The sequence below is a fragment of the Opisthocomus hoazin genome, chromosome 9 (assembly GCF_030867145.1).
Source record: "Opisthocomus hoazin isolate bOpiHoa1 chromosome 9, bOpiHoa1.hap1, whole genome shotgun sequence".
Taxonomy (NCBI): domain Eukaryota; kingdom Metazoa; phylum Chordata; class Aves; order Opisthocomiformes; family Opisthocomidae; genus Opisthocomus; species Opisthocomus hoazin.
The window spans coordinates 39,964,155-39,977,306 of record NC_134422.1 but is presented as its reverse complement, the minus strand read 5'-3'; the positions used below and the strand labels follow the sequence as shown (position 1 = coordinate 39,977,306).

Below are 13,152 nucleotides of genomic sequence, written 5' to 3'. Positions count from 1 at the left end.
GTTGTTCTGTTGAGGTCACCTATGTTCCTGACAAGAGTATTTAAGTTTGACACTTATAGTAGAGCTTGTGAAGACTTATTTCATCCCACTCTCTCTTTTCACATTAGACACATATCTGAATCGGGCCCAGTGCTGGTAGCCAGAGTTCCCCAAATACAGACTGGAGTAAATTTGTTCACAAGTCAGCTCCTTTTTCTCTGCTTACCTTCCTTCCCTTATCCCTCCTTCCACTTGCTTCTTCTTGAATTGATGAGCGTTTAACTCCTCACAGAAACACCAATATTTGCACGTACAGTTTGAAATAGACAAATTAAGAAATTTATCTTTGCAGAATAGTATTCTGGAATATTTTCATGCTGAGGTGATGGTTTTCTTTTCCTGTTCCTGTTGTCTACTGTCTTTTCCATTCTTAATGCATAAAAAAATGAAAAAAAATCATGGTTCTGTGCTGTGGAAGTTACTGAAGTTGATTTTCCACGGATGCAGCAGACATTTGGTGCTGCTTCCTTTAAGGTCTGACCCTAGTTCCCTGCTTTTAATGACAAAGCAGAACATATCCTGTTAAATTCAGCTCGTGGATATCATCCCCCTCGTTACATGTTTACTATTGTTTCCAGTAACGTAGTCTAGAATATTGAGTCTCTAGAGAAGGACATGGCATTTAGAAGTATAATACTAGTTTGTATAGTTAGGATTATATTGCCTTCATGACCTGTCGCTTCAAATGTGGCTGTAAAAGTTAGCTGTGTGCTCAACTTACTTGGACTTAATTTCTTTTTTCTGTAAGAACCATTTTAATATAAGGGTTTTATAAATGAAGAGCAGCTGTTTTTAAGAATCAGTCATAATCCTGTAGTCTACTTTACATACCCTTATTATTATCTACCTTCCTTGCTCAGTTAATATCTATCTAATAATATTTTTCTGTTATTTCACAGTATTGTACAATGTTTGAGAGAATTCTTTCTGCAGCTGCTGTTGTCTGTGAGCTTCTAATAGATGATGTATGGAATAGATACTACTCTGGTAGATTCTTGCCTGCTGCCTGTCTGCATAACTGTCTCATTTCCGTTCGCAGCTGAAAGCATATCGTATGCCTTGCCCGTACCTTTCATATTTGTTGGTCTATGTGAGCTTAGTTTTGTAAATCTGTGAACATCAATAGATGCTGCATTTTAATAGTAAGAAATGTGAAATATCTGAACAGCAGATTACATATACTTACTGGCAGAGAATGCAATTTGTAGTGAAAAATTAACATTTGGCTATCCAGGAGTGCTTAAAATAGTTGATTTTGTTACTTTATGCAAGAACATTTCAATGGTTTAATTTTACATGTGATCTCTGAAAATGACATTTTGCTGTTCATGAAGTTTTATTACGACTGAAATATAAGATACTGACAATTAATTATTGGAAAAACACTAATGAGCTATTATAATGTTTTCTGTAAATATATTATGTCCATCAATTAAATTTAATAATATTCTTGTTTTAGCAATGCTTTTTAATAGATACTTGGCTAAAATAGATGTAGTAGGATTAAATTCTTTACAACTCCATAACCTCCTTCAAAAAAGTTAGAGACTTCAAAGTAGTTGTTCTATAGTAATTTTTATTAAAAAGGCAGCCCTCTGCACACTGTTTTAGTCTTAGTATTCTATTAAATTTCACAGGTAAGGAAGGCCTTTATATGTCACATCTGAGATTATTGTGTCATATGATGGCTAAATGCAATTTTCTCTGCAAGTCAACTCAGTCAAGAATCATATTTCAAAGTATCTACTAGCAGGAATTTGAGAATAACTTAATGTATATTTCATTCTTGTTTCCATTATTTTCTTTTAAGTATATAATTTTGAGAAAAAATTTAATATGGTGAGAAATTGACATTTGGGAATTATTGTATGGCTACATGTTTTTCTTCTCTGCCAGAAGCCGTGATATCATGCCTTGATATTCAGTCAAATTACACAGTATTAATTTGTTAACTTTTTCTTGGATAATATTGTAGTTACTGATTGCAAACTAGGAACTGGGACTGAAATATGATTGTTGGAATAGCTGTTCTGTCTCCCAGTTTCCTGTATCCTTTTATGTCCCAGATGAAATGCATTGTTAGATTTTTATTTCCTGTTCTTTTTTGAAAACTATTTCCTCTTTCCTTCTATTTGAACATTGCTTTCTGTATATTTCACACAAACTTTGACTAAAACGACTACATAAATGACAAGAATGTGTACTTAGATTCAAGTGATCCATCTGAGATTCAAGTCTTGTTTTAATTCAGAATGAAAACTAAGTTTCTTCTTAGCGCTTCAATGTAGGAGGACACTTCAAGGAATCATTAATCCTCATTTTCCAAGATAGAGTTTAATGGCCATTTGAAAAAAGGGAAAAAAGCAATAAAAATATCCTGTAATATTCCAGCATAATATTGCAGCGTTACATATAGAAGAAAAGCAGTACGATAAAGCAGCAGTTATTTTACAGTCGGTTTTTAGTCCAAAGTTACAGGTTTATTTTATAAACTTCCTCCCGTTCTATTGTTGTCTTGGAATGTGTGTTAATTTATTCCACCACCCCCCCCTGTCTATCGTTTACCATTGTTTGTAGAAAAGCCCAACTTCTGCTATCATGAGAAGGACCCTGGAATCTGCCGAGGCTATTTTTCCAGGTATTTCTATAACAAAGAGACAAAGATATGTGAAGTATTCAAGTATGGTGGGTGCCTAGGAAACCAGAACAACTTCAAGAATTTGGAAGAATGCCAGACTACCTGCCAAGGCAACTGTAAGTTGTTGTCCTCATTATTCTTAGTTCTATTCTTGTGTAAACAATGTTGCGTTTTGAAGGTATCTTGCACGGGACAAAAAGGCAACGTAGGGTATCCTGAGGTGGCAAGAATTTTTATCTGAAATGAACGTTAATTATATATTTCTAAAAGAAAAAGATAAAATGAAAAATATAAACTAAAAAAGCTGGTAGGTACTATTAATTTTAATGAATATTATGACTCCTATTTTTTTACTTTTCTCATGACAGTTAGTTGCCTGCATATATGTTAATTCTACAACCCTCTGCAAAATGCGTATTAACTATATTAATTTTCAGAAATCTGCATGCTATTTAATATACCTACGTTCAAACAAATAGTGTGCGATGTATCATTTGAAACAGAATGTTAGAAGCAATACAGACAGATGAAGTAATTAAAGTAACATCAGTTTCAGCTGAAGAGGGGATTGGGTCCATAATGAGTACTGTTTGCTGGTCGTACCTTGACATTAGAGCATCACATTTCTCCATTAAACTTGTCATTAGGGGAAAAATTTTGCAAACGCACTTTCTAGGACAGAAATTTGGGGATATTTGGTTTGAAATATATTGTAAAAATATTCGTGCCTACTATGAAAAAGGCAGAGTGTTTACGATAATAGATATTATAATGGCAGGGAATGAAGAAATGGACTTATTCTGGTTACATCCACATAAATCTTTTTCTGTAATCTGAGATCTCCCAGCTGCTTGGCTTTTTATTATCATAAAATGTTAATATATATTTTTTAACCCATACATCCGAATATACTCTTTTCAAATCAAGTCTTGTAATGAAAAGGGATACTAATATAGGAATTCCTGGTTTCACTGTTTCCTTATTGTGTGTTGCTAGCTTCCCACCCAAGAATCATGGGAAACCTGTACCTCACCTTCGAATGATTTGGCTGTGCAGCTTAGGCTACAAAACAGCCGCTCAGACTGACCATAGATCCTCATCCACTTCCTCGTCCTACTAGTTCCTATGAATTGTTCTATATCAGAATATAGTAACCTTCATAACTCCTCTCCGCTTCTCAAAGTGCTTCATTTTGTTCGTAGGAAGAATACATTTTCCCACCCAGAGCCTCCAGACTTTTTTGTCTTGCTTGTCTCTAGTGGGTCTTTTTCCAGGACTGTTTCATAATCTGTCATTTTGGCAAGCAGAACTGGAGCTTAATCACATTTAGAAAAGGAAGGACCCACTATGGTTCTTCTTAAAAAAAGTTTTTTTAAAAGATGTACATATAGAAACATGTGCTTTTCCCCTATCTTTGCTGAAGCATTTCTTTCTGGGTTCCGATTCCACTTTTACATTCTGGACTAAAAGCAGAATGCTCTTTATTCCTGACTTTATATAACACATCCGTGTAAATTTGTATGAATACCCAATAAGAAAGAGAGGATTAGAGGCCATTGCCGTGGTTTAAATAGATCAAAGGTTTTACCTTAGTGATACTGAATAGTTGATACCAATTGTTTTTTGTGGGTTTGTTGGCATTGTTTTCCTTTTGTTTTTATTTTAGCTAATTTATTGCCAATTGTTCCAGCTGAAGAGCATCCTAACACTGGGAACAGTAGCTCCCCAGGGAAAGAACCCAACCAGTTCCCTGGGATTTTTGGTAAGAATTTGCCTTTGCTGTTTATAGTTACCCTTTTTTAATGCAGACACTCCTTGGCTTGTCCAATTATTTTCCCATTTATTTGAAGGCATGAATGTTAGTTGCAATATATGAGCACAGTGAGTTCAGTAACATTAAAACTAGCTTCATAGCAATTTTGTTGTCAGTAGCACATATTTTGAAAAAGGCTTACAATTGCAAAGGTGAGAATGTCTGCTAGGAACATAAAAATAACCTTACCAAACCATGTTTGATTTAAATCTTCTATCAATAAAATTAAAGAAGGAGAATGAATCCATCCCAAATTTGCCTCAGTACATCAGTTTCATGTGTCTTTGGGACTTCAAGAAATGCTGCCTTTTAGTGGTATTAATACTGGCATGGAGCAAGGCAAAAGGATACCACTCATAGCTTATTTTCAGAGCTTTGCTGTGTCTAGATGACCCGTCACATACTGTTTGACCTTTTTTTTTTCTTCCCTTTTAGTCAATTTGTTGCCAACTGCTCCAGATGAGAAGTCCAACACCATGAACGGTAGTTCTTCAAAGGAGAAGCGCAACCAGATTCCTATTTCTTTTGGTAAGAAGTCACTTTTGCAGTTCTTAGCTCTTGGTCTTTTATATGCACTTTGGATTGCTTTTCCATTTCCACCCATTTTCCAACATATCTGAGACTAAAGAATGGGCTTCTATCTATGTCAAATATTTTGGTAAACAGAAAAAGTCAAAGCAAAGAAATATACTGCCACTGTCAGATCTTGTATAAATATCAGAAAGTGGAATACTGGTCACATCTTGTTCTCTTGTGAAAGTGTGCTCTTTCTGAAGGTCTGATAAATAGAAATATTTAAAGACCAAAAGCAGTGGTGCAGAGTTCTTTTAGTCAACATTTATGTTTTTGTGGGATCTAATTGGCAGCTGATATAAATCTGCTATTAGCCGTTAAAAAAAGGACCATACTTGGATTTTGGAATATGGCACAATGTATTTATCACAATAAGTTTTTTTTCACTGAGGCCATATTAAACTCAGTGCTTGGTTTGAGTATAATCAAAGTGAGCGTGAAGTAATTTTGTGTCTGCTTCAAAGCATTTTTGCGATATGTGTTATAATGCAGATGAGAATCTGGACTTTTACTGTAGAGGGCTAGGTTTTAACAGTTTCTACAGCTGGCGGCTGTCCACTATAGGTGATTGCTGGTACTTGCTCAAACTGTAAAGGGTGATTGAATTTGAGGCATGTCATTTTTGTGATCCACAGTTATGCAAGAGGAAGCAAGAAACAGTTGGAAAAAGCCTGAGCATTCTTACCAAGTATTTCTGTTGTGTTTTTTGCATTTATGCTTACTTGTACTTGTGGGGATTGAGTGATGACTTACAAATTAGTTAAGATTTTTTGTGTTTAATATGATCTGTAAGATAACGGGCATGTAGGATAAAATTCCTGTGCTCTTTACTTAGAATGATATATCTAATAAAGCTTGAATGTGTATTGTATTCTGTTTTTTTGCCTGCACTGTGATCCATATGCACTGTTAGGTTGAGGTAAGTTTCTGTGATAGTTGGATTGGTTTCTTACCACCTACAAAGCATCAGTGCACTCTGTTACTAAAATGCCTGAATATAAACCATAAAGCTTTTGGCAACTTATTTCACTGAAAAAGAATTGAGTGCTTTAAGACCTGATAATAAGTCTAGGGACATAAGATCATATGTGTTCCCTGAAAGTTTTTACTCATAATATGAATCCCCAAAACAACTAATGTATACGAGCAAAGGGGCATGATTCACTATGTTTTCTCAGGGTTCTTGATTATGTCAGCAACAGTGAGTTTTCTGGTAGAGCAGATTTTTGGAGGGAGAGGTGAGGGTAAGAGAACAATAAGACTCTAAAGTTTGTGGAAGAAAGGGTTAGGGAACAAGCGTGGATGGAGTCCGTGTAGCTAGATGGATCAGGTGAGAAATGTGACCTTGGAAGACCCCACAGGTTCTTCGCTACTATATAGCCTTTGTCTGTCTTGCATTAGCCTGTCCTGTGCGGCCACCTGCTGCCATTCTCTTGATCAGCCTGTAGCGTGCAGGCTGCTGGGACAGGCTAAAGTCTTGTGCTTTGTGAAATCCCACTGCGGGGGCGGGGGAAAGGGTAGGGTCAAAACTGACAGCTGATTTCTCCACAGAGATGTGGAGAACATCGCTTCCATTCCTGATATTACTAGAGGTAGAAGTGTAAACTGAAGTTGCAGGATAGAGCCATCTCACACAAACATGCACTGTGACTCTTCATGGTCCTCAGTGAGGGACAAGAATCTGGCTGTGCATATATGAGGTCCAGCTGGACTGTTTGGGGTGGAGGGGCTGATGCCCATCTTCTTTAGCACAGGTAAAGTAGCTGGTCTGCCACTGTAACATCTATTTTGCATGTATATTGGTGTGGCTATGTATCTTCTTTTTTTTTGAATACATGACCACCATTAGGAAAAAAATTTCACAGCGTTTTCTCTTATAGAGTACCTTACCTCACAATTGAAATGCTGTTTCATCTTGATTTCAAGAAAAAATAAATACTGTTGGTGGTAGGTATCACTCTGTAATGATATCGGATTAACAGAATTCCAACAAAGTTCTTGATCTTCAGAAAATTAAACTCTTCGAAGGCCAAACAAAACAGTTTTTTATTCCCTGCATATAAACATGAAACTTCTAGCACTAGCTTTCAGCAATGAACTTTCTGCAGAGAGTCAAGATTGTTCTGGTCTTACTCTGCTGCAAGATCTAAAATAACTTTTTGTTCTGGGAAAGTTAAGAGAAAGTGAAGCCAAGAATCAAACCTTTCATTTTTAGGTTGTACAAAGTGATCTATGGTAGGAAATTACGAGAGCTATACTCTACGTTTGATTGTGAGATGTAAGTGGGATGCAGGATCAAAAGTCAATTTTCAGCTCGGTGAATGTGGAATGGCACGCAGAGGCAGTTCCTGTTCTTACTTCTCAAAGTCAGGGACGTATCTTTTGCTGATATAAATTGACACAGTTCTATTCGCTATAATGGATCTGTACCAATTTATACCTATAGAGCACTGTCGAGTGGAGATGACTCATTATTTTTGTAATAGCTTGTCTACTTGAAGATTCTTTTATTTTTTCTTTGCTGCAACCAGAAATGAGATACTCAGGTCTGCATGTATCAAAAATCTGGCAGTAAATCTGAAGCTTCATGAGTGTCACACACCTGTTTCTAGCAAAAGAGAATGCAGTAAGCATTGTTTCTTATCCAGCTCACCAAGATTGTTTCATACTACTTCTGTACTGTGATCAATTAACAGTTCATTGCCAGACAACCCAGCTAAGCCTGAGGGATAATGATTATTGCTGCAATGCGGGTTGGGATTATTTCTGATAAGTATGAGTCTATATGTGAATACGCATGTTTCAGGGATTCCGAAGTGTAGTCGTGTCATTTGTTCACACCACGGGGAGGGAGGGAGGCTGTATTATAGAATAGGCTGAAAAAGGAAAGGCTGTATTATAAGAATTAAATCTTAAACCATCCACATTTAAAGATTGTTTAGATAACAGTGAAGGGTAAGATACCATAGTCTTTTTATAGGTAAAAACAATAGCCTTTTTTATCTGCTGCTTATTTCATATAATTAGTTTACCTGTTTTTTCAGAAACAAAATATCAAATACTGCAGTTTTGGGTCTTATTCTCTCACCAAAACAAAATCAGTCCAAACATCTGCTTCATCAAGAAAAAGAAGTAATAGAAAGATAAGATAACAGAAATATCTACCCTGTATTTTGCTGTTGTAAAGCCTGAAACCCATTTAAGAAGCTCCTGCAGAGCTAGTGGCGGGAGTTCCAATTCCCACGTTCCACTTGAGATGAGTTCCAAGGTCTAATTTCCTTCAAAAGTTTTTGATGGAATTGGCAGGTTTGTGAGGACCACTTCGTATTTCATTACATCACCATTTTACAGAAGAGAACTTTACCCCTGCAAACGTTTGACTAACTCCGCTTGGAAGCGTTCATTTGTCCTTTACCTGTATGAATTGTAAATTCTTTTTTCCCATGCCTGTCTATGACCTGACATGGCACATATTTTTGGCAAATAATATACATAGCAACTCCAAGTTTACGAGTTTGCTAATGGATATTTAAAACCTGCTTAAATCCGATATTTTGTATAAACAGAATAGCATAAACACAAGGGTGAAGCCAGACTCTTAAGGGTTGTTGCTGTCAGTGTAAATAACCAGTTGATTTCTGTAAGAATTATATTAAAGGCCATAGGATAGGTCACGTAGTTGCATGTACAAAAAAGTTAGCATTTAATGACATTTGTTAATTTTTGGGTTCTTATGATCTACTTGATGTTAACATCTAGTGAGCTATGTAAAGAGTAATAATTGCACTGTGAAAAATATTGCTAAAAAGTAATTAAACTGAGAAAAAAAATAGAGTTAAAACCATGATTTCTATCTCAAGTAGTCTCTCAATAAAGTTGATATCTGTAATTCATAGGCTTGTAATGACTAGATTATGGGAAAGTAATTCTGATAGTGGGACATGTATTGCATTTTTTTTTTTACTGTTTTCAGTTTGTACCACTTCCTCTCTGTGTAATTTTGTGGGTTGTAAGATTTGCTTCTTTAATTTTCTTTATTCCTTCATAGAAAAAACAGGAGATTAAATGTTTCAACAGCTCTCAGAAAAGTGAGGTTGTAAAACTGAAATATTTGAGAGAGAAACTCAAGAACAGGCATGATATTTCAACTTACTTTAATGTCATATACATAAGTACAGCAGTAGAAGCTGGGGGTGAACAGAGAAAACTTAACTGGAACTAATGGTCCCAGTGACTGTGTTAACATACCGGCTCACAGGAATATGGATTGTCCTGCCGATAGAGATGGTCGGCTGGGCATGACACAGTACATATTTTATGTTTACAGTAACTTAAAGTTAACAGGTCTTTCAGTGATGGGTATACTAAAATTAATTCATAGTATTTATGATTCTCAGCAGACAGGAAATTATGGTAAGTAATTTCATTTTTATTTTCGTGTACTGTTTTGTTGAAAAAAAATGGCTGTTACATGGCAAAATTAAGGGGTCTTCTTCACAGACTGCTTGCTTCTGTGAGTGTAAAGAATATGCAGGTGTTTTGAAGATGAACAGGAATAGTGTTTGGTATCTAGGACATTTATCTAGCAATGATCTAGACAAAGAACATCATTTTTAGAAGGAGTACCAGAGGGATTCTGAATAGCATTTAGATGCTGCTCTGCCAGTTGCATTATATGTACGTAGGTAGTCCTTATTCACCAGTAACCATGGAGCTCCATGGCTCTGCTACAGCTTACAGTCATTGTGAGAACTCCTTCATGAGGGGACTCTGGAGTCTCTCTGGAAAATTCTACATACCAGATAAGTAATTTACATTAAAAAGTTTATATTTAAATTCTGTTATATCATTAACAAACCTGTGCTGTTTGGCCCTTTCATCGCTGGCAAGCCTTTCTGCTTTGAGGGTGGTGAGGCCCTGGCACAGGTTGCCCAGAGAAGCTGTGGCTGCCCCCTCCTTGGCAGTGTTCAAGGCCAGGTTGGATGGGGCTTTGGGCACCCTGGTCCGGTGGAAGGTGTCCCTGCCCGTGGCAGGGGGCTTGGAACTGGATGGTCTATAAGGTCCCTTCCAACCCAAACCTCTCTATGATTCTAGGCTTGTGTCAGTTCTGATTTTGTGTGTGAGTCACTTCAAGGTGATGGTGGAGTTTCTCCAGGTTTGGGAATTCTGGCACGGATTTGCTTCTTGAACTTGTTCCAGTGCCCAGTTACTTCGGATACCTCAGGTTCATCTTCCAGTGTTTCAGTTCTCATATCACACTTGCAGCGACACTGAAGAAACAAACCATCAGCCTTCTCCTTGGAATGGTAAAAACCTAACAGCAGCACTAAAGCACCAGCATCTCAGTCACTTTGTGCACTTATTCTTCACGTTCAATGCTTGGCTATTCTGCGAGTTGCAAATTATTTCTTGGAAATTGCTCAGTCTTTTCCAGTAGACCAACTTCTGTTACTTAGGTCAAGCTTTCTGAATTCACATGACAAACCCAGTGTTAAGGTATTGAATCTTACATTGGAAATGCTGGGTACTTTTACCTTCTATTTGATTTCAGAATGTCTAGCACTAATTAGGAAAATTCACTTTGTTAATTACCATAAATATTTACCATGTTTTTAAAGCTGCCCAAGTTTAATTTATTTCATTTTCTACAAACACTTCACTTGAAACTTCTCTGATTTTGAATGCTATCTCCGGTCAGAGAAATGGCAATTTTATCACTAAATATATAGGAAACAAACCTTGCTTTCAGGTAAGCTTTTGCTGGCTTTTGGAATGCAAAGAGAGAATAACATTTTCTGTGCTATTTTTTGTAATCATGAAAAGAGAGGTGTTTATGTAAAGTATGCTGGATTTTCAGGAGGACAGAATTAAATTTGCCAGTAAATTTCACATAAATATCAAAGTCCTGTGAGGTTCGAATCTCGTATACAACATCGATATAACAGAAAACTGGTGAACTGCAGTGTTATCTCTAACATTGTTGTTCTTGGTGTTTCTAGAACCACCCCCTATCCCGTCACTGTGCATGACCCCTATGGACAGAGGACTTTGTAGAGCCAAAGAGTTAAGATTTTTCTACAACTACTCAACTGGAAGATGCCGCCCATTTAGCTACAGTGGTTGTGGTGGGAATGAAAATAATTTCACCTCCAGGAAGTCATGTCTGAGGATCTGCAAAAAAGGTATGGGAAGTGATACTGCCACAGACTATCATAAGCGGTAAATATTACGCAGGCTGAAACTTTCTTGCAACTTTTGGTAGTCAGTACTGGCCTGATAAAATGTAGTAGCTGAAAGTCTTAGCAAAGTGAAAACGGAAATCAGAAGAGAGGCAGACCTAGAGAGATAAAGATGGACAGCAAAATACAGTGTACAGGAACAAAAGTAAGACAGCTTGGCACTGGTCAGGCATATGAAGACTTTAGGTAAGACAATGTGCTTTTTTCTTTTTTTAAGAATATTTCTTGAAGACAAGATTTGTCTTTCATTTCTGATAATCTTGGGATGTGTTAGTCATATGGCATCTAATCTTACTTTCTTTGTTTTACCTTTAGGATTCAGTAAAAAAAAAGGGCAAAGAAGAGTAATAAAAATCAAGAAGAAAAGAAAGAAACAGTCAGTAAAGGCGCTGGGCGAGGAAATCATCCCTGAAAGAACACAACTTTGATTTTTATGGAAATGTGAAGTATTATTCGCCTGTGAATGAAAACCTTTAGTGTACACCCTTTAAATGTATTTACTGTACTGATTATTTTGATTACATGTTATTAAGCTGCTTACAGTTTTATTATGTACTGCTCATTCATGTTAATAAATGTTACCTTTTACTTTGATAAAGGCTCTTAAATTGTAGTTTGTTTGTATATAATTGTCAGAGCTGAAACAGGACAGAACAGACTGTGTGGGTGTATAACTGACTGATTAAAAAGTAGACAAGATTCAAATTTACTTTATTACCCCATTATTCTTTTTTGAAGTTGTTTTTGTGCTAAAGAAAGCATTATTCTTGTCAAAGAGTAATCACTTGTCAAACATGATTGTTTCAATCATAGATGAAAAGATAGGTCTATTGCTATAAAGAGGAAATAGACATTGGGTTTGGTTTAATCAGATTTATTTTGGGTTATGCAAGCTAAATTTAACTCCATCAAGGTGTATATAATTACACTATTGTAAAATGAATGTGTGATTAGAATTAACCCACCAAAACCCATGGAGTGTTTAAATTGTAAATGTGTGAAGCAATGTGATAGATATTTACTAAGATTTAAAAATATATTTGCTGGGATCATTGATTATCCTTGTTACTGAGCTAGACTCCTGGCTAGCAAGTAGATAATTTCCAGAAATACGTATTAAATTTTTACAAAAACCAGAACAAATTCCTGTCATGGAAATAAATACAGTTGCTTTAGATATCACTATGCCTACTCTCCAGTTGACTTGGAGGGGGGTTTGGGTTGGTTTTTTTTTTGTGCTGTGTTGGTTTTTTTTTTTTTTTTTTTTTTTTTTAAAGACTGACATGAAATGGTGTTACAGTTCCTGCCCTTCTCCAAGGCACCTCTCTGATCTGGGGTAAGTCTTTTATAATGAGATTTTTTTAACGGAAATAAAAAAAAGTAGTAGTTGTTTTCAAATTAAGTTGTTTAGAAGCACCTTGCTGCCTATGAAAGAAAAGTCTTGTCATATAAAATGTATAAGCACCACAGACTGACAATGCAATAGCTATGTAAATCAGACGAGTGCATTTCTGACAGGAAACCTATAAACTCCATAGACTGCTGAAAACAGCACAAGTTGCTTGAGGCGCACTAGGTGGGGGAGAGGCAGGGCTTACCAGTGGGCTGAACACCCCCCTAGGTGCCACAGCTACCTTGCTTCTACACAGACACGGGCTTGTGTCTGCATGGGGAGGAATGCAAGTGAGTGCACAAACATCTTCACCTTTCCTTGTATAATTTTTATGATGAAGGCAGTAAAAATATCTGATTTTCCTTTCTTAGTTATTATAATTTCCTGTGGGCTGCCAGTAATAAAACTTACCTAACTGCTAGATCGTGTGATGTGCTGTGGAGTGGAGACAGAGCTG

The 13,152-nt window shown here is 36.5% G+C and overlaps 1 protein-coding gene across 8 annotated transcripts in view; it reads left to right on the top strand.

The window, feature by feature from the left end:
* TFPI (tissue factor pathway inhibitor) overlaps positions 1 to 11,959 on the top strand; it is a 73,491-nt gene extending 61,532 nt beyond the window's left edge. For 5 of the 8 annotated variants that reach the window (XM_075430839.1, XM_075430840.1, XM_075430842.1 and 2 more), the window contains 5 exons: positions 2,617 to 2,793; positions 4,344 to 4,439; positions 4,926 to 5,018; positions 11,063 to 11,245; positions 11,618 to 11,957. In XM_075430839.1, coding sequence (XP_075286954.1) covers positions 2,617 to 2,793; positions 4,344 to 4,439; positions 4,926 to 5,018; positions 11,063 to 11,245; positions 11,618 to 11,730 — 662 coding nt within the window. In that variant the 3' untranslated portion in view covers positions 11,731 to 11,957. Of the gene's footprint in view, positions 1 to 2,616; positions 2,794 to 4,343; positions 4,440 to 4,925; positions 5,019 to 5,698; positions 10,348 to 11,062; positions 11,246 to 11,617 lie in introns of those variants that run through there. The other 3 variants (XM_075430836.1, XM_075430835.1, XM_075430841.1) reach the window with 3 other exon arrangements.
* Positions 11,960 to 13,152: the final 1,193 nt, after the last annotated feature.